General features: G+C 50.5%; 1 protein-coding gene across 2 annotated transcripts in view; it reads left to right on the top strand.

Moving 5' to 3' along the window:
• Window positions 1-420: 420 nt before the first annotated feature.
• PGD (phosphogluconate dehydrogenase) overlaps window positions 421-18,036 on the top strand; it is a 22,663-nt gene continuing 5,047 nt past the window's right edge. Inside the window, exons 1-13 of one of the 2 annotated variants that reach the window (XM_064589944.1) lie at window positions 421-577; window positions 1,204-1,279; window positions 2,037-2,216; window positions 5,019-5,084; window positions 6,052-6,170; window positions 8,219-8,288; window positions 10,497-10,631; window positions 12,541-12,730; window positions 15,812-15,942; window positions 16,125-16,258; window positions 16,620-16,719; window positions 16,854-16,976; window positions 17,073-17,591. In XM_064589944.1, coding sequence (XP_064446014.1) covers window positions 570-577; window positions 1,204-1,279; window positions 2,037-2,216; window positions 5,019-5,084; window positions 6,052-6,170; window positions 8,219-8,288; window positions 10,497-10,631; window positions 12,541-12,730; window positions 15,812-15,942; window positions 16,125-16,258; window positions 16,620-16,719; window positions 16,854-16,976; window positions 17,073-17,192 — 1,452 coding nt within the window. In that variant the 5' untranslated portion in view covers window positions 421-569 and the 3' untranslated portion in view covers window positions 17,193-17,591. Of the gene's footprint in view, window positions 578-1,203; window positions 1,280-2,036; window positions 2,217-5,018; window positions 5,085-6,051; window positions 6,171-8,218; window positions 8,289-10,496; window positions 10,632-12,540; window positions 12,731-15,811; window positions 15,943-16,124; window positions 16,259-16,619; window positions 16,720-16,853; window positions 16,977-17,072; window positions 17,592-18,036 lie in introns of those variants that run through there. The other variant, XM_064589945.1, reaches the window with a different exon arrangement.

The raw sequence follows: 18,036 nt of genomic DNA, 5'->3' as shown, positions 1-18,036 counted from the left end.
TCCCCGGTCTGCGCCCGGCCCCCTTCGCGGTCCCAGCGCCTCCTGGCTCGCGTCCCCCGCCCCCTCCGCCAGTGATCGCTAGCCGCCGGGCCCCCAGCGCCTGTTCCGGGCGCCCCTCCGCCCCTCCACTTGTGCCCGCGCCCTTCCCAGGCCCCCGTGCCCGGCCCGGGTGCCCCTGCTCCCTGCCCGGCCTCCTGCACCTGTTCTAGAGCCCCAACCGCACGCCCAGCGCCCTTGGGTCTGTTCCAGGAGTCCCCGCCCCGCCCCGCCCCGCCCCGCCCCGCCCCGCCTGCCTCGGCGTTGCCATCGATGTGCTCGGCGCTCTCCGGAGCCTGCTCCGGGGGCGGGCGGGCCCGTTTGCCTCAGGTGGTCTAACAGGCGCCGGGGAGGGCCAATGGCGTGCTGCACAGCTCCGCCCCTTCCTTCCGATTGGTCGGCGCCGGAAGGCCGCGGCCAGGGTCTGGGGGCCCGTGCGGGCGCGGCACTCATCCTCAGCAGCCGGGCCGCGCGCTCTCAGCTCTTCGCTTCCGTCCGCTCCTACCCGGTCTGCCGCCGCCGCCGCCGCCGCCATGGCCCAGTGAGTGACGGCCCGCGGACGCCCGGGGAACTTTCCGAGGCCCGGCGCGGAGGGCGGAGCTACTCCTGAGGTCGCCTTGACCACGGGGGCCGCGGAGCCGGGCCTCGTGGCGCCCGGAGCTCCGGACCTTCAGGGTCTCAGCCCCGTCGGGCCCAGGCCCTCTGCCCCTCGTGGCGGCGCCGGGCGGATCCCCGTTCCCAGAAAGGGCTCGGCGGGGAGGGGAGCGGCATGGCCGAGGGAAGCCAGGGCTCGAGCCGGGGAAGTGGCTGGCCCGTCGGCGGCTGTGCCTGCAGGGGCTTCTCCCCAGTGTGGGGGACGAGGCCACCCGCAGTGGGTCATTGCCGGGTAGACTGGAGCACAGCAAAGATTGCATGCCCTCCTCCGTGCAGGATTAGTTGATCTCAAGAGAACTTGAGGTCCTTTGAAGTGGCAGAGTGCAGGGTGGCCTGTCTGTAGGGGCCTGGGAGGTGCATGCCTGGGTTCTCGGGTGAAAGGGAGTAGGGGGACAGAGGAAAAGGGAAGGCACGTTATTCACAGCGAGAGCCAGGGCACTCTTGGGTCCCCGAGTTGGAATGGATTAAGTGGAACTGACACATTTTTCTTTATTCCCTTTCCTGGTCTTTTAGAGCTGACATTGCACTGATTGGACTGGCTGTCATGGGCCAGAACTTAATTTTGAACATGAATGACCATGGCTTTGTGGTAAGTCTGGAGGACACACACTTCTCTTGTGGGTTCTTCGGTGCACTGCTGTTGATTTCCAAGATCCTGTACAACTGCAGCTTACTTCTCTTGATGTAATCCCTGTTGCTGCTCATGAGGTTTTTGCAAAGGAAGGGGAAGCACCAGTTCGCATGGGGGGAGGGGCAGCTCCACCATTCTCTGAAGGAGAGTCTTGCTAAATATATCTGTAAGGTTGCAGCCTGAATAAATTTATCTGGGTTTTTTTTTTTTTTTAATTTTATTTACTTATTTGAGAGAGAGGGAGAGAGAAAGCACCAGCCAGGGGTGAGGGGCAGAGGGAGAGGGGGAAGCAGACTCCCTGCTGAGCAAGGAGCCCAGCAGGGCTCCATCCCAGGACCCCAAGATCATGACCTGAGCCAAAGGCAGACACTTAACTGACCGAGCCACCCAGGTGCTCCATCTTACCCGTATCTTAAGGAGGAGGAATCTGCACTGGGTTCGTAGAACTCAAACTTTAATGTTAGAGAACTGGGGTGAGTGAAAGTTTAAATAGTATAAACACTAAGCTTGTTTCGATACAAAGAGTATCGGTGACAAAAGATAAACAGTTTGCAGCAGCTGGTTCCTTGATTTGAGTCTGAGTCCCAATCAGCTAGTGACAGACTCCAGCCTGATTTGCCTCAGGCAGCTGAGTAGAAATTTCACTGCCACTTAATCTAGGGTCAGAAGGCCTTCTGTGTTCTGGATCTCCTAATCAGACCTTTTGTCCTTCTAGGTTTGTGCTTTCAATAGGACAGTCTCCAAAGTTGATGATTTCTTGGCCAATGAGGCAAAGGGAACCAAAGTGGTTGGTGCTCACTCCTTGGAGGAGATGGTCTCCAAGCTGAAGAAGCCACGACGGATCATATTGCTCGTGAAGGCTGGTCAAGCTGTTGATGATTTCATTGACAAATTGGTGAGGCTAGGTCTGCTCCCGGCTGCTGCTGGTGGGGGCAGCTTTTCTCCTTCAATCCTTCAGCTATTTCACCAGTTTTTTTCTTAAGAGATTTTTTTTTTTTTCTCTTCAGTGTCTGGATGTGAACTGTTGAGTTCAGACAAAACAGTGCTTCAATGTCTCAGTGTTGGTTAACTTGATTGGCACTAATTAAGTCACAACATATCCTCAGGTGGTAATAATTCCATATATGTGAAATTCTGGGACCCCAAGAGACATTTCAATTGGAATTCATTAACAGTAGGAAGAGAAACCGTAGTAATCTCGGTCTCTTTGAGATTCAAAAAAAACTTACTGTTTTGGTTGTGCATTATGCATGTCTAGTGCTATTCACTAATAAACCGTAGTGTCCAAATTTAGAAGTAGATTTTATTTTTTTCAGCATTTGTATAAAGTAACAGTATGTAAATCGTTGTATAATTTAATATAGATGATGAGATCCCATTAGGGAATCTTAGGATTACATGCTGGGTACTTTCTGAATGATTTGTTGTCTCTAGCAAGTATATATATATTTTGGAAGAGAAAACATATGTGTTTGGGCTGCAGTGGCCTTGCTAGGGCCTCTGCTGCACTCTGACCCTGAGCATCAGCTGAAGGTGGGTGCTTTGTGTCGGGGCTCATTCTGGTTCTTTAACACATCTTAGTCTGACCCTGTCTTTAGGCTTTCCCCCACGGGCCCAGGGCTAGGGGGTGGTGGGCTCACTCCTTACTCCGTGTGGTCTCCGCCAGGCTGTCCCCTCACAGGGGGGGCTGATGGCCACTCTCCCACTGAGACGGCGGTGGGAGAGGAGGAGCCAATAGCGACAACATGTTCTTCCCCAGGGAGCGTGGCCAGCAACATTGGGGTGAAGCGCTGTTGCTGTGAGTGGTTTCTGGGGTCCCTCAGCACACCTCCCCGACAGTGAGAGGGTCAGTGGAGACAAGCTCGCAGCCAGTGCCCTGCAGCCTTGGGTGCTTTTCCTTCCAACAAAACCCACAAAACCACACACAGCATACGGGCGAAGGGGAACGTGTGTGGAAATAACTTACGAAGATACTCAAAACCATTCTCAATAACAGCTCTGGAAAAACCAGGGCATTAGCTGATGGGAAGAAACAGTTTCGCTGTGAGAATGTAGTGACAATAAACAAAGGCAAGGGGTGAACATTCCTTTTCTACGGGAGCCCTGTTAACAGTGGGGGTGGCTCTGCAGGGAGAGGAGTTTGTAACCAGTGTGCTGCCATTTAAAGAAAAAAAATGACCTAGAAAAGAAGAACACTGTGATAAGGAAAGGACATACCAAGCTTTTTGTGTAGCGAGATGCTAAGCTGGTCACGATTAGCTATAGAGAGAATGGCCTGGAAGGTGGTAGCTTATTCTTCAGCATAAGAAAATAGGAAGTCATGTTCGCTGGATCCTTGGGCGGGGAGACTGAAGAGTAACTGATAAAGCCAGCCTCGTTGTGCACCGTAGGAAGATGCGCTTGTTCGAGGCCTGGTCTCCTGCCAGCTTCAGGCAGGGCTGATGACAGCATTGAGTCAGGCACCAAACCGGCTTGATGGCCACTTACCAGACCCCTGCCCTGTTCTGGGCAGATTTTATAGGAAGTGATGGGATCCTTTAGAATGAGTCCCGTTCCCAGGGTTTGCGACGTAAAGCATCCGGTGGCACAAAGTAGAAATACAAAATTTTTCAAGTGGGTTTTGGTTGTTGTAAAATCTTTTTTTTTTTTAGATTTTATTTATTTATTTGACAGAGAGACACAGCGACAGAGGGAACACAAGCAGGGGGAGTGGGAGAGGGAGAAGCAGGCTTCCTGCTGAGCAGGGAGCCCGATGCGGGGCTCGATCCCAGGACCCCGGGATCATGACCTGAGCTGAAGGCAGACGCTTAACGACTGAGCCACCCAGGCACCCCAGTTGTTGTAAAATCTTTTTTTTTTTATTTAATTTTTTTATTCTTATGTTAATCCCCATACATTACATCATCAGTTTTAGATGTAGTGTTCCATGATTCATTGTTTGTGCACAACACCCAGTGCTCCATGCAGAATGTGCCCTCCTCAATACCCACCACCAGGCCAACCCATCCTCCCAACCCCCTCCCCTCTAGAACCCTCAGTTTGTTTTTCAGATTCCATCATCTCTCATGGTTCGTCTACCCCTCCGATTTCCCCCCCTTCATTCTTCCCCTCCTGCTACCTTCTTCTTCTTCTTTTTTTTTTCTTAACATATATTGCATTATTTGTTTCAGAGGTGTACAGATCTGAGATTCAACAGTCTTGCACAATTCACAGCCCTTACCAGAGCACATACCCTCCCCAGTGTCTATCACCCAGTCACCCCATCCCTCCCACCCCACCCCCCACTCCAGCACCCCTCAGTTTGTTTCCTGCGATTAAGAATTCCTCATATCAGTGAGGTCATCTGATACATGTCTTTCTCTGTTTGACTTATTTCGCTCAACATAATACCCTCCAGTTCCATCCACGTCGTTGCAAATGGCAAGATCTCATTCCTTTTGATGGCTGCATAATATCGGTTGTTGTAAAATCTTAAAGAGAACGATCTTCGTTGCAGAGAGTTCCAACTGGGTTGCGAGCCCTAACCTCGCACGTAGGCCCCAGCTCTAGCCACAGGGAGGATTACTGAAAATTAGGTAACGTGTGCTTTTAGATTGGGCTTATTGGGTTAAATTCTTGTTTGTTTTAATTGGTCAAGGTACGTTCTATTTTGTCTCTCATTTCTTTGGCCCACCTTCATGCTAGCGTCTGGTTACAGGTACCATTGTTGGACACTGGCGACATCATCATCGATGGAGGAAATTCTGAATACAGGGACACCACAGTAAGTATTCTTCAGGCTGAATTCTTCCTGGTTCTGAGAACATTCTAGAATAAAGTACCAGCATTGCACACATCATAAAAGAGTGGACCGTCCTTCTGCAGTGCTGATACTAGAGCTTGGAGCGGACACTGCAGTCCTCAGCCTCTGTTTCTGCCGCGACGTACCTGAGGTCTCCTCAGTCATACCTGTAACTCAGACGGAGGACTTCTGCTTAAATACTGCAGGCTGACGGTTTGTGCTTAGCTCTTCCCTCCTCCACCAGCAGCCCATGACACGTCAGTGAACAATGTGGTTGAGAACCACGGCTTTACTGGCCTTGTGGGCTGAAAGAAGACCCTGTACCATCTCAAGTGCTGAGTGGCAGGAGGTCATACTCATACGAAACCAACTCTTAAAAACCAACCCCCCCCCGCCAAAACCCACCAACTCTTAATGGAGTCTTACGGTACTAGATCTTCCAGGAAAATGAGATTGTATGTTTGGCTTTATTTATTATTTCCCTTTGGGGGAAGGGTAGCTATTTTAAACTTCCATGGATTTTTTTTTTTTTTTTAAGTAATTTCTATACCCAGCATGGGGCTCAGACTCACAACCCCAAGATCAAGAGTCACATGCTTTACTGACTGAGCCAACCAGGCTCCCTGGATTTTTTTTTTTTTTCTTAACTCCCAAACTGAGGGAATTAAATTTCTTTTTAAAACTGTTTATTTCTATTTATTTTTTTTTAGTAGGCTCCACACCCAACGTGGGGTTTGAACTCATGACCCTGAGATCAAAGTTGCATGCTCTACCACTGAGCCAGCCAGGCGCCCTGGGATATAATTGCTTGAATGATCAGGTTATTCTTGGATCCTGGGGTCATTTCATGTCCAGTGTGGGCTCTCCATTACCAGTCTTATACCTCTTCTCATTCATCGGGAGAAACTGTCTTATGGAAGCATAACAAAATTATTTTTCTCTCATACAGAGACGATGTCGTGACCTCAAGGCCAAGGGCATCCTGTTTGTGGGGAGCGGAGTCAGTGGTGGAGAGGAGGGGGCCCGGTATGGCCCCTCACTTATGCCAGGAGGGGACAAACAAGCCTGGTGGGTATCCGAGGTGCCACCCTCACTTCACAAGGGAGCCTGAGCGGTGAGGGGAGTGAGCTGTGGGCAGCGCTGGTCTCTGTGGCTCCTGAGTGGTGGAGATGCTGGAAACACTTCTTTTGTCTCTACATTTTGCTGCTTTGATATCATGTATATGCATATTCTCTTTGCCTCCTCTGTTATTCCCTCCAAGACTGATACTGGAAGCTCTAAACAGGCTTACTGAGTTCAGGGGCTTTAAGGAAGCCGTTCGAATAATGTCCTGGGCACTGTCTGGACTTAGAAGTAAAGTCTGCCTCTCTAAGTGATGGACAGTCCTCAAATAACTTTATTTAATAATCGTGAGTAATGGAAAAATCTGATGGGGCCTGTTTTGTCCCTGGGAAAGTGAGGTGGAAGTTTTGTATCTACTTGGGGATAAAACAAGTTTTACACTGTGCACTGTGCTGTACATAAGAGGAAATGCTGGTCATAGAGGGGAGGGTGTGGCGGGGATGTAAGAGCAGGGGTGGGGTGCATAAGGCATAAGGGTGGGGGGTGAGCGGGACAGAGAATCGAAAAGGTGCAAGTAATAACCACGCCTGACGCAGACTGAGGGAAACCCGCTGCTGAGATTGCAGAGAGGTGAGCCAGACAGAGGGAGGTGGGTAAGCGGAAGAGAAAGAAACAGAAAAGGAGGGATCCTTTTGAGGGAGACGTGGAAAGGTACCATTCTTTCCTAAATGAGTTTGATTTCCAATATGCTAGAGTTATGTAAGGAGTGATCAAACCTAATTCCCAGAGGTGCAGGGTCCTGGGGAAGGTTATTCTTTAAATTACTTCTCTGATGAGTAAGTTCGGGGATTTTCTGCAGTACGTGAAATCTAAAGATTTTATATATTTATTTATTTGAGAGAGAGGAGAGAGAACGTGTGTCAGCAGGGGGAGAGGCAGGGGGAGAGGAGAGAGAGAATCATAAGCAGACTCCCCGTTGAGTGTGGAGCCCAGCATGGGGCTTAATCTCCTCGACCCTGAAATCATGACCTGAGCGGACATAAAGCGTCAGATGCTTAACCCACTGAGCCACCCGGGCGCCCCTGCAGTTTGTGAAATCTAGAAGTAGATAGAGGCCTTCCTGCTTCTCAGTAGTTCATAAACATTTATCTTGGGCTAGACATACAGACGATACACATGAAAATATTTGATAATGCAGAGATGCTCCAATTGCTCATTGACTCATTCTCAGACCGGTCTGGCAAACTTCAGCATATATAAGACTCATTCAAATTGTTTGCTAAAAGTAATAGGAATGATGGTTAATATAGTGTTTAAAATGGGGTCACCTGGGTGGCTCAGTTGGTTAAGTGTCCAACTCTTGATTTTGGCTCAGGTCACGGTCTCAGGGTGGTGAGATCGAGCCCCAACAGAAGTAGGAGTGGTGCCGTTACCTGAAATGCTCAGTACGAGTTCAGTGAAGTTCTAAAGCTTAATGTGTAGCTGTCTTAGCTCTAATCCTGAGCGTTGACTTTGCAACCCTGGCAGCCCTGTGTCTTTACCAAAAACTTCTTGTGAAGAAGCCTTTATTGGTCAGTAGTGAGGAGAACAGAAGCAGAAAGCCTTGTGAGTTCACAGATCCTCCTAGCGGGGCAGTGGGAGGGGTGAGGAACAACTGCACTAGCGAAGAACGCTGCTCTGGGAACTCCAGCTCGGGTCTGTGCGGGCGGAGTCCTGCTGGGCCTGATAACGTGCACCCAGACCGGTAACAGGCATCTGCACGGGAACTTCCTTGTTGCTTGCTGTTCGGCATCACAGCTCCTTTATAGTGCAAAAGAGATTTCTCCTGGTGCTTGGATGCTTCCGGCTGGCCTTTCTGTCTTCTCCAACAAGGTAGTCTGCAGCCTCTGTGGGGCTTACCACGTGGACTTGGAACATTCATTACTTTTTCCACGTGGACTTGGCACGTCCACCTCCCATTCGAAAGAAAAAGATTGGGGGGGAGGTCCTTGAGTATTTAACTGAGATCTCAGTCCCTCTTTTCAGCAGCTAAACTACATGGTTCCTTCCCACAGGCCCCACATCAAGACAATCTTCCAAGGCATCGCTGCGAAAGTCGGGACGGGAGAACCCTGCTGTGACTGGGCAAGTTCTAGCTCCTCTTTCAAGCCAGCTGGTAACATGGGCACAGACATGACAAAGTGCACAGAGCCAGGACCGCCTTGGTGGCAGTAGTTAGTTTTGTGACAAGCTTCTCAATCTTGAAGTCGCTAGCGCAGCTGAGGCCTAGGATGCATGCCTGCTGTTTTACGTGTCCTTGCCTCCTAACTGAATATTTCAGAGCCTTGAGGTTGGTATTAAAAACAGCCCTCCTCAATTCATCTAAAAGTTGGATTTCTTAAGAAGGCACAGCAAGGATGAGGTGAAGCGAGACTTGTTTTATTAGCTGTGTGACTTCATGAAAATGAAGAAAATGTCAGAATGAAAGGTGGGCTCCGTCTACCTGCATGGAAGGAGCAGGATTGAAGGGCTGGTGCTGTCAGATGTCCTGGCCACGGCTGTGGAAAATCTCTTTCCTGTAGCTTGGGACGCAGGTATTCTGTGCTTGAACAGAGTATGTGACATACGGCCTTTCGCCTTCACGAAACGGGAGGGAGGCCTAGGCTCATTCTTATACGCCTCCCTTCCTGCATTTGGTGTTGCTACCAAAATCAGTTTTATCCCTCCTGCAGCCCCAGTCCATGCCATGGGTGGGCAAAGCACTAGGCTGAGAGACCCGACCTGTAATTCTGGCTCTCACATTCACTGTGGGACATTATCGAGTCAGTCAGGAAGGTGTTCTTGTCCGTAAAATATGAGGGGTGGGCTGGGTGGTCTCCGAGTTCTCTTTAGCTCCTAATCCCCTTTATTAGCTTTATTTCGTATGAGGGAGGTAAAAGGCGGAGATGGAAGGGGGCCTGACCCCGCCTGCTGATGGCAGCTGTAGCCCCCGATGCCGGTCCGTACATCTTAACCAGCGGTCCCCGAGTCAGGCAAAGTCTGCTTAGGGTGGAGAGAGGCTGGGCTGGATTTGGGGGGCTGAGGATTTTCTCATTAGTATGGACGGGGCAGGGAACTTTCAGGCCACGACAGTCGATTACGACAGTAAAAGGACAGCCACAGTCACTCCTTTGTAGACACGTTTCTTGTAGACACAGAATCATGAAGAAAAACCAGTACTGGCCCTGCTGTGTCTTGACTGAGTCGGAGCTTGACGTTCTTTAGCCTCAGACTTACTCTCAGGCTATTGAGAAAACTGGTATAGATACTAAAAGCAGGCAGTCCTGAGTTCATTCTTGAAGTTACAGGAGGGATGGGGTGAAGTACGATGTTATTAGCCATGTTACTTAGCAGCCAAAGAAGGTGTCAGAATCAGAAGGGGGCACGTCAGCAGTGGAAACTCAGACGGCGGGAGTCTCGGATGTAAAGGTCAGTTGTATGGATCCTGGCGGTAACAGAGCAGAGACCGCTCAGGTCAAGCGACCTAGGGTCCACCGCGCAGGTAGATGCCTGTTGTGGAGATGGATGCGCCTGACTGCAGAGCCCGCTGCCCCTGAATATTTGACCCTGAAACTCCCTTTGTTCTGATTCCTGGCCCACTGAGCAATTCTCGATGATTTGGTTTCCTACGCAGCTCGTCTGTAGGGACAGAATGTGCCATCGGGACTAACACTTGTAGCCACTAAAATCCGTAGTTAGGTTTTTTACCCTAAATTCACAAACTGGTATTCTGCCTGTATACATCTTGCCAGCTTTACTGTAAATCTGTGTCTCGTCCACGGTGAGACACTGGCAAGAACACATTTCTGGGCTTACCAGGTTGAGGGCCAGACCTGGGATCTAAGGTCATTTTACCCCTTGGTAGCCATTGGAAACAACTACAACACAGTTATATACTTAACAGTGCCAGTGATTTAATTAGCCAACTTGCTGTAACCCCCAGTGGCTAGGAGAACGGTGACCTCGGGAAGAGGAGGTCTTTCACTTGTGGGCAGGGCTGGGAGCGAGGGGCCCTTCATAACAAGGGAGGGTGGGAAATGCAGGCCGACGAGCTGTGGGTGCTTACAGTGAATGGGAGGCTTGGGAAAATCTTGAAAGGAACGAATTCAGAGTGAGTTTGAAGGAACACTGGACTGGATTGAAGCTTGTATTGAATTGTTATGTAGTGACGCTTAATTTTAAAAATACTACAGATATTTGCTCCCTATTTGTTATTTTTTGTATGGGGAGGGAGCCTCGCCAAAGAACTTGATGTGGGCTTTTCTGGGTTATTACCTGCCTCTGAAGGCCTCCTGGTGCTCGTTGCCCTGACAGGTTGGGGATGAAGGAGCAGGACACTTTGTGAAGATGGTGCACAATGGGATCGAGTACGGGGATATGCAGCTCATCTGTGAGGCTTACCACCTGATGAAGGATGTGCTGGGCATGGGGCATGACGAGATGGCAAAGGTGAGTGCCGGGCCCTGTCTCCGGGCTACAGCAGGCGACTGCTGCTCAGATGAGAGGGATTTGCTAGCAACAGTAAAGCCTTCCTCCGCCTCCTTCCTGTGGTCATGCTGGTGGCAGGATGGACTCAGCCCAGGGGCGCCTGGGTGCCTCAGTTGGTGAAGCGTCTGCCTTTGGCTTAGGTCATGATTTGAGTTAAGCGTCAGGCTCCCTGCTCAGCAGGCAGCCTGCTTCTCCCTCTCCCCGGCTTGTGCTAAGTAAAAAAAAAAAAAAGGATGGACTCAGCCTGATTTAAGGGAAAGCTGTACGATAGGATAGCTAGCCGCTGAGCCAGAAGTCCCCCGAAAATCTTGGCGGTGATCATTACCACCATTTAGTGACCCTTCATGTGTCAGGCCTGTGTCCTTTTATGGTCATTACCTCATTTGGTCCCCCCATTGTCCCATAGGAGAGGCAGGATGGAAGCTTGCTTTCCTGGTCAGGTTGGGACTGGCTGTTTGACAGTTAATCAAAAGTTAGTCAAAGTTGGGGAGGGGCGCCTGGGTGGCTCAGTCATTAAGCGTCTGCCTTCTGCTCAGGTCATGGTCCCAGGGTCCTGGGATCGAGCCCTGCGTCCGGCTCCCTGCTCTGTGGGGAGTCTGTTTCCTCTCCCTTTGACCCTGCTCCTGCTGTCTCTCTCTCTGTCAAATAAATAAAATCTTAAAAAAAAAAAAAAGTCAAAGTGGGGGAAACATAAACATTCCCCCCAGCGTTTTATTATGAACCGGATGTTCAAACAAACAGCAAAGTTGAACGACTTTCGTGGTGAACACTTGTATGCACACCCCCCATATTCGCCTACTAGCATTTTACTAACTTGCTTTATTGAATGTCCGCCCATCCTATCAGTTTGATCTTCTAAAAATACATTTTGAGGTAAACACCAGTACTCTCTTAAGACTTCAGCATCGTTCCTAGGTAAACACTTATTTTCACTGAAAATGGAGGGAGGCACATCCATCTTCAGTCCCGTCCTTTCCTCGAAGTGCAGCTCTGCTGGCCGGCATCATAGGTGTCTTTCTCATCATCTCAAATTTCCACTTCCAGGGACTTCGAGGGGAACATAATTTAGGGACACTTCCTTGCAAGGTGACACTGCAGAATCCTTCCAGATTTTTTACAGTTTTTCCTAATTTTTTTTTTTTAAGTTTATTATTTTTTTAGTAATCCCTACACCCAATGTGGGGCTTGAACTGACAACCCCGAGATCAAGAGCTGCAGCCTCCACTGACCAAGCTCCCTGGGCGCCCCTCCTCCTAACTTTTAAACGTGTCATCCCCACTTGGTTTCACTAACTTGCCTTTACTCTTCTTTCCAAAAGTTTTTTATTTTCATAGAAACAGTGCTTTTCTTTTTGTGTGTTCAAATGTAATTGATTTACTTAAAACTTAACGTATTTATATATACAAGTGCTGCTCTGTATGCCAGGAACTGTTCTAGATGTTGGGGATGTAATAGTGAAAAAACCGAAGTCCCTGCCCGCACGGAGCTGGGAAGACACGATAGTAACCCCCCAGCCGGTGTAAAACTAGGTGGGGGTAACTGTTCCGAAGGAGAGGAAACGGGTGTAAGGAGTAGGTCCGGTGAGCAGGGAAGGCCTCCGAGGAGGTGATGGTGTGAGGTGAGGAGGGCCTGGCTCTGAGGGGAGAGCCGTGCTGGTCATCAGTCAGCATAACCAGGCTCAAATCAAATACAGCTGACTCGTGGTGAGCAGAAAACTCAACTCGGGGGGAGCAGGGCTCAGACCCGTACGTGGAGCCTGTTAGTGTGGACGGCGGGGCAAGTCGTGAGCGCCGGTCCCTCTTCGCAGGGAAGGGGGCTTGTGCGTAGGCCTGCTTTCTCTCACGCTCGCTCCTCTCACGTCCTGCACTAGGCGTTTGAGGAATGGAATAAGACAGAGCTCGACTCATTCCTCATTGAAATCACGGCCAATATTCTCAAGTTCCAAGACAGCGACGGCAAACACCTGCTGCCGAAGATCAGGGACAGCGCGGGGCAGAAGGGCACAGGGAAGTGGACTGCCATCTCAGCCCTGGAGTACGGCGTTCCCGTCACCCTCATCGGTAATGTGCGGCTTCCAGCCGAGGCCCCTCGCCTCACTGGTGCTCCCTTGCTGTCCTTCTGGGATGTTGGGGTAGACTGGCCACTAAGGACCGGGTTTTCGGGAAACGTGTGCAACCCTCGTCAGCGGTCAGTGCTTTCTGCTCCTCGCGTGTGAGAGGCTGACACTCGCGAATCTCTTCCTGATGACCTTCTCTCAGTCATAGGGTCTTTGAGATGTGTTTGGGAGTTCCTGGCTCTCTTCTCTAGTTCGACCTTCGGGGTAGCTTCTGTCTTAGGGATTGAACTGTGTTCAGTGACTTCCATGACTTTCCAGTGGGGAAGATCATGGTAACGAAATTTTTCATACGGAAGTTCACCGAACGACATAAGCTTACGTCCCAGCATTTATTGTTAATATTTTGATTAGGTTCCCCCCCAGTATTTTATTTAATTTTATTTAAAGGTTATTTATTTATAAATAATCTCTACACCCAACATGGGGCTTGAACTCATGACTCTGGGATCGAGAGTCACATGCTCTTCCTACTGAGCCAGCCAGGCGCCCTTCCCCCAGATATTTTTTTTTTTTAAAGATTTTATTTATTTGAGAGAGAGAATGAGAGAGAGCATGAGAGGGGGGAGGGTCAGAGGGAGAAGCAGACTCCCTGCCGACCAGGGAGCCCGATGCGGGACTCGATCCCGGGACTCCAGGATCATGACCTGAGCCGAAGGCAGTCACTTAACCAACTGAGCCACCCAGGTGCCCCTCCCCCAGTTATTTTAAAAATAAAATAGTACCTATACATTTCAGGTCCTTTAATATTCTCTTCCTTCGTCTTTCGTTTAGAAGAAAGCCACTATCCTGACCACTGGTGTGTGTCCTTCTCTCACATGTTGTTTTAGAGCAGTGAGCTGAGCATCAAACTCGAGAAGATACAGGGCGAAGGAAATCACAGAAAGCAGAAATAAACAGAACAAATAATAATAGGGTTCATAAAACAAGCTGGTCCTTTAAGAGTAAACTGGGTACACTTCTGGCAGGCTTGAGAACGGACAGTCAAGGTGCCCAGCTTGCCGAGGGAAAGGCTCATCTTTGCTCCTGGCAGGAGGGCGCCCCTCCAGTAAAACAGATTTTCCTGTCTGCTCGGCTGCCCTAGCCCGCTCCCTCCTTTTCGTTTCCTATGAATTAGGCTGCCCGCCGCCAGTGGCCGTGCCCGGAGGCACGCGAGGAGAAGCGGGCGGCTCAGCCAGCTCGGGGCGGCGAGGGCAGGGCGGTGGAAGAGCAGAGTAGGTTGAGAGAGCCCTGCTCTCTTGTGCGCCCCTCTCCCCGCCCGAGGCGGGCCAGGCTTCAGCCCTGGGTGGGTGCCCTTCGTGTTTGTTGAACTAACGGGGAAGGAAGTCTTGGAGCGGGCCCTTGGGTAACACGGCCTCCGTGCGCCCGCTGTGTTACACCATCGCTTCCGCCCCGGCGCGGGCGCCTGCGCGGGACGGGCGAGGCAGGGCGGGCGAGGCAGGGCGGGCGAGGCAGGGCGGGGCGTGGCCGCCGAGCCGGCTTGTGTTTCCAGTTTGGGCTGCCTGTCAAGTGAATGGCCAGAGGCTTTACTCCAGTCTGTCTGTGGAGCGAGGATTAGTTAAGAGTAGTTTATTCTTTTTTTTTTTTTTTAAAGATTTTATTTATTTATTTGACAGAGACACAGTGAGAGAGGGAGCAGAAGCAGGGGGAGTGGGAGAGGGAGAAGCAGGCCTCCAGCCGAGCAGGGAGCCCGATGCGGGGCTTGATCCCAGGACCCTGGGATCATGACCTGAGCCGAAGGCAGATGCTCAATGACTGAGCCACTCAGGCGCCCCTAGAGTAATTTATTCTAAGTATATAAAGTGTCAGTTAAGCAAGTTGTCTTTTCGAAGGGCTAATTTTTGAAGATGCTAAATGTCTTGATATTAAAATACCATAATGAAATGTTTATTCAAATGAAACAAAATTATGGTGATCAAGGACGTGTTGGAAACTAAATTTTAATAATTAGAAAATGGAGTTTTGGGGGCGCTTGGGTGGCTCAGTCAGAAGGCTCTGCCTTCGGCTCAGGTCATGATCCCAGGATCCTGGGATCGAGCCCCACATCTGGCTCCCAGCTCAGTGGGAAGCTTGCTTCTCCCTCTCCCGCTCCCCCTGCTTGTGTTCCCTCTCTCACTGTCTCTCTCTGTCAAATAAATAAAATCTTGAGGAAAAAAAAAGAAAATGGAGTTTTTTGAGGGGCGAGTCTGTTATTTCTCAATGTACTAGCTGTTGCAGACAACCCCCACATCAAGGCAATGCCACCGTAGCTGAGCATCTAGCTGAATTCGAAGGCTGCCTGATGTTAACTAGTTTTCAAGGGGTAGTGAGTGCTTCTAAAGAAGAGAGTCTTTCAGGGCGCCTGGGTGGCTCAGTCGTTAAGCATCTGCCTCTGGCTCAGGTCATGATCTCAGGTCCTGGGATCGAGACCTGCATCGGGCTCCTGCTCCTCCCTCTCCCACTCCCCCTGCTTGTGTTCCCTCTCTCGCTGTCTCTCTGTCAAATAAATAAATAGTCTTTGGTGAGCATTTAAAAATTAAAGTCCTCTCAAGTGAAATTGAAATTTTACATATGGACCAACAGAGTAATTCTGAATAAAAGTGGTTTTTTACTTCCTTGTTTTTTTCCCTAGAACTCCTCCCTTTTATTTTTTTTAAGATTTTATTTTTAAGTAATCTCCACACCCAGTGTGGGACTCGAATTTATAACCCCGAGATCAAGAGTCGCAGGCTCCACTGACAGCCTGCCAGGCGCTCAGAAGTCCTCTTTTGAATTTCATGTTGATCTTTGTGATTGATACCTACATTTAGTTGGAAGATTGACTTGTTTGGAGTTTTAGTTATCACGTTAACGGTCTAGAGCTTTTTATAAGTTCAAAACTCTTTCTGAGCCAGGTTAAATTTTGTGGCCTAAGGTTGAAACTTCAGCTCTTTTGCAATTGGAAATCAGCTCCTTTTCTAATTTTTCTCATTCTTTCCGGCTTATGTGTACTCTCGTCCCTTCGGTTTTATGAGTGAACTTTGGTAATGTTATTCCTTCCCCTACGCAGGAGAAGCAGTTTTTGCTCGATGCTTATCATCTCTGAAGGACGAGAGGATTCAGGCTAGTAAAAAGCTGAAGGGTCCCCAAAAGATCCAGTTTGAAGGTGATAAGAAAGCATTCCTGGAGGATATTCGGAAGGTGGGGCCCAGTCCCTGGCCGTGGTTGTTGGTGCCTCGGGTGACAGTGGGGGTGGGAGGACGTGGGAGGCCCAGATGGGGGCAGCAGAGCCCTGTCCTGTAACCACTGGCCCTGCCAGGACCCGCACTGCTGACGGGGAGGAGGTGGCTAACTCTAGCTCTGGTGGGTCCATCATTCTTTAGGCCCTCTATGCTTCCAAGATCATCTCGTATGCGCAAGGCTTTATGCTGCTAAGACAGGCGGCCACGGAATTTGGCTGGACCCTCAACTATGGTGGCATCGCCCTGATGTGGAGAGGTGGCTGCATCATCAGGAGGTGAGTGCGGGGCACACGCCAAGCCACCGTGTCAGAGTGGTGGCTCTGCGCCTATGTGGACAATTGCCCTGGGACTGGCGCGGTGGGTCTCCGCACTGGCGACGAGACTGGTTCAGATGGTCATGTCCCACTTTCTTCCTGTAGTTACCTGGTCTGACTAGATCATCTGTACTCTGTGGGAACGATCACGCCCTCTGGCCTTTCCTCTTGGGCCTCAGGCCCCATGTTGTCCCCGAGCGAACCGCTGGCGTTCGGGAATGAGGAGTAACTCTGTCACTAGCATACGTGTCAGCTGCTTTCTGTCGGATGTTCAGCGGGCTCAGGTTAAGAGTCACGGTTGCTTCCCTCTTGATCATTTCAGCGTGTTCCTAGGAAAGATAAAGGATGCATTTGATCGGAACCCACAACTTCAGAATCTGCTACTAGATGACTTTTTTAAGTCAGCTGTTGAAAACTGCCAGGTAGGTAGCCCGGAGCTGGTTGCTGGGAATTCTGTTTTTCACTTCCCAGCCTCGGTGCACATGGAATTCTGTCACTTAGAAAGGAAGCAGTTCTCGGGGGGCTGACCCCTAGTCGTGGGCTTGTTTTGCCACAGGGCTCGTGGCGGCGGGCAGTGAGCACCGGGGTCCAGGCGGGCATCCCCATGCCCTGCTTCACCACGGCCCTGTCCTTCTATGACGGGTACAGACATGAGATGCTACCGGCCAACCTCATCCAGGTGAGCTTTCTGAGCAGGTGGTAAACATTAACCTGGCTGCTGCCTGACGGCGGCCTGTCTGCGTATCATCCCAACCCACCCGACCTCTTGTTTCAGGCTCAGCGGGATTACTTTGGGGCTCACACTTACGAACTCTTAGCCAAACCCGGGCAGTTTATCCACACTAACTGGACGGGCCATGGTGGCAGTGTGTCGTCCTCTTCATACAATGCCTGATCAGACTGGTCAGCTGCCGCGATTCCCTAGACTGGAACATCCCACTGGCCACCGACACTGCTTACACAGCCCTCCGCCCTCCTCTCTGCTCAGACCTTTTAAAATAAAGTCTCATAAGAGACTCCTGAAAAAGTCACGTGAGTGTACGTGCAAAGAAGCTCCGTGAGCAGCACCATGCCCTCCGCCCCGGCCTCTTGGAGCCGAGCGCGTGCGTGCGTGCGTGCGTGGTCAGCTCCCGGAAGCCGTTTCCCACGCGTCCCTGTGCTGAGGGGCAGCAGCTCCCCCTGCTAGAGGCTCGCGGGAATCCGAAGGGCTTCTGTGGACTTTGCTCAAACTGGAAACTTTGTATCACGTAGATTTCCCATTTTTCTCTACTTAATAAAAGGTACATTCTACGGATGCTTTTTCTCCAGACTCGTCAGTATTCTCCCCTCGGCCACACTGAGCCGTTCTCACCACTGGCAGGGAGGCTGGCGGCTGGTTGCATCACATTGGAGCCTGTTTCCTTCCAGCCGTGTTCACTTTTTCCTCTCTGTTTTCTTTAAAAAAAGACTCCAGAACAATATACGAAACACACCAAAGTTAGGATCCTGGTTAACTGTGCGAGGAAGGAGGAGGAGGCGACACAGGGGACCCGAATGTTTTCTCAGGTTGGGCGCTGGGTCTGCGGGTGTTCACTGATAAGTCTTCATGCCTTTTGTGTGTCACACTTCATACTACACGTGTTAGGGAGTGACATTTAAACGACACGGGGGCCTCAGTGTGCCCACCTCTTTCTGTTTGTCCCTAAGCCAGGCGCATGGGTTTGGGGTGGGAATTTTAGCAACCTAAGCCTACTCCTTGA

This window comes from Mirounga angustirostris, unplaced genomic scaffold (assembly GCF_029215605.1).
Source record: "Mirounga angustirostris isolate CCGP_5_RB_7025 unplaced genomic scaffold, mMirAng1.0.hap1 SCAF_4, whole genome shotgun sequence".
Lineage (NCBI taxonomy): Eukaryota > Metazoa > Chordata > Mammalia > Carnivora > Phocidae > Mirounga > Mirounga angustirostris.
This window is presented reverse-complemented; position numbering and strand designations above follow the sequence as displayed.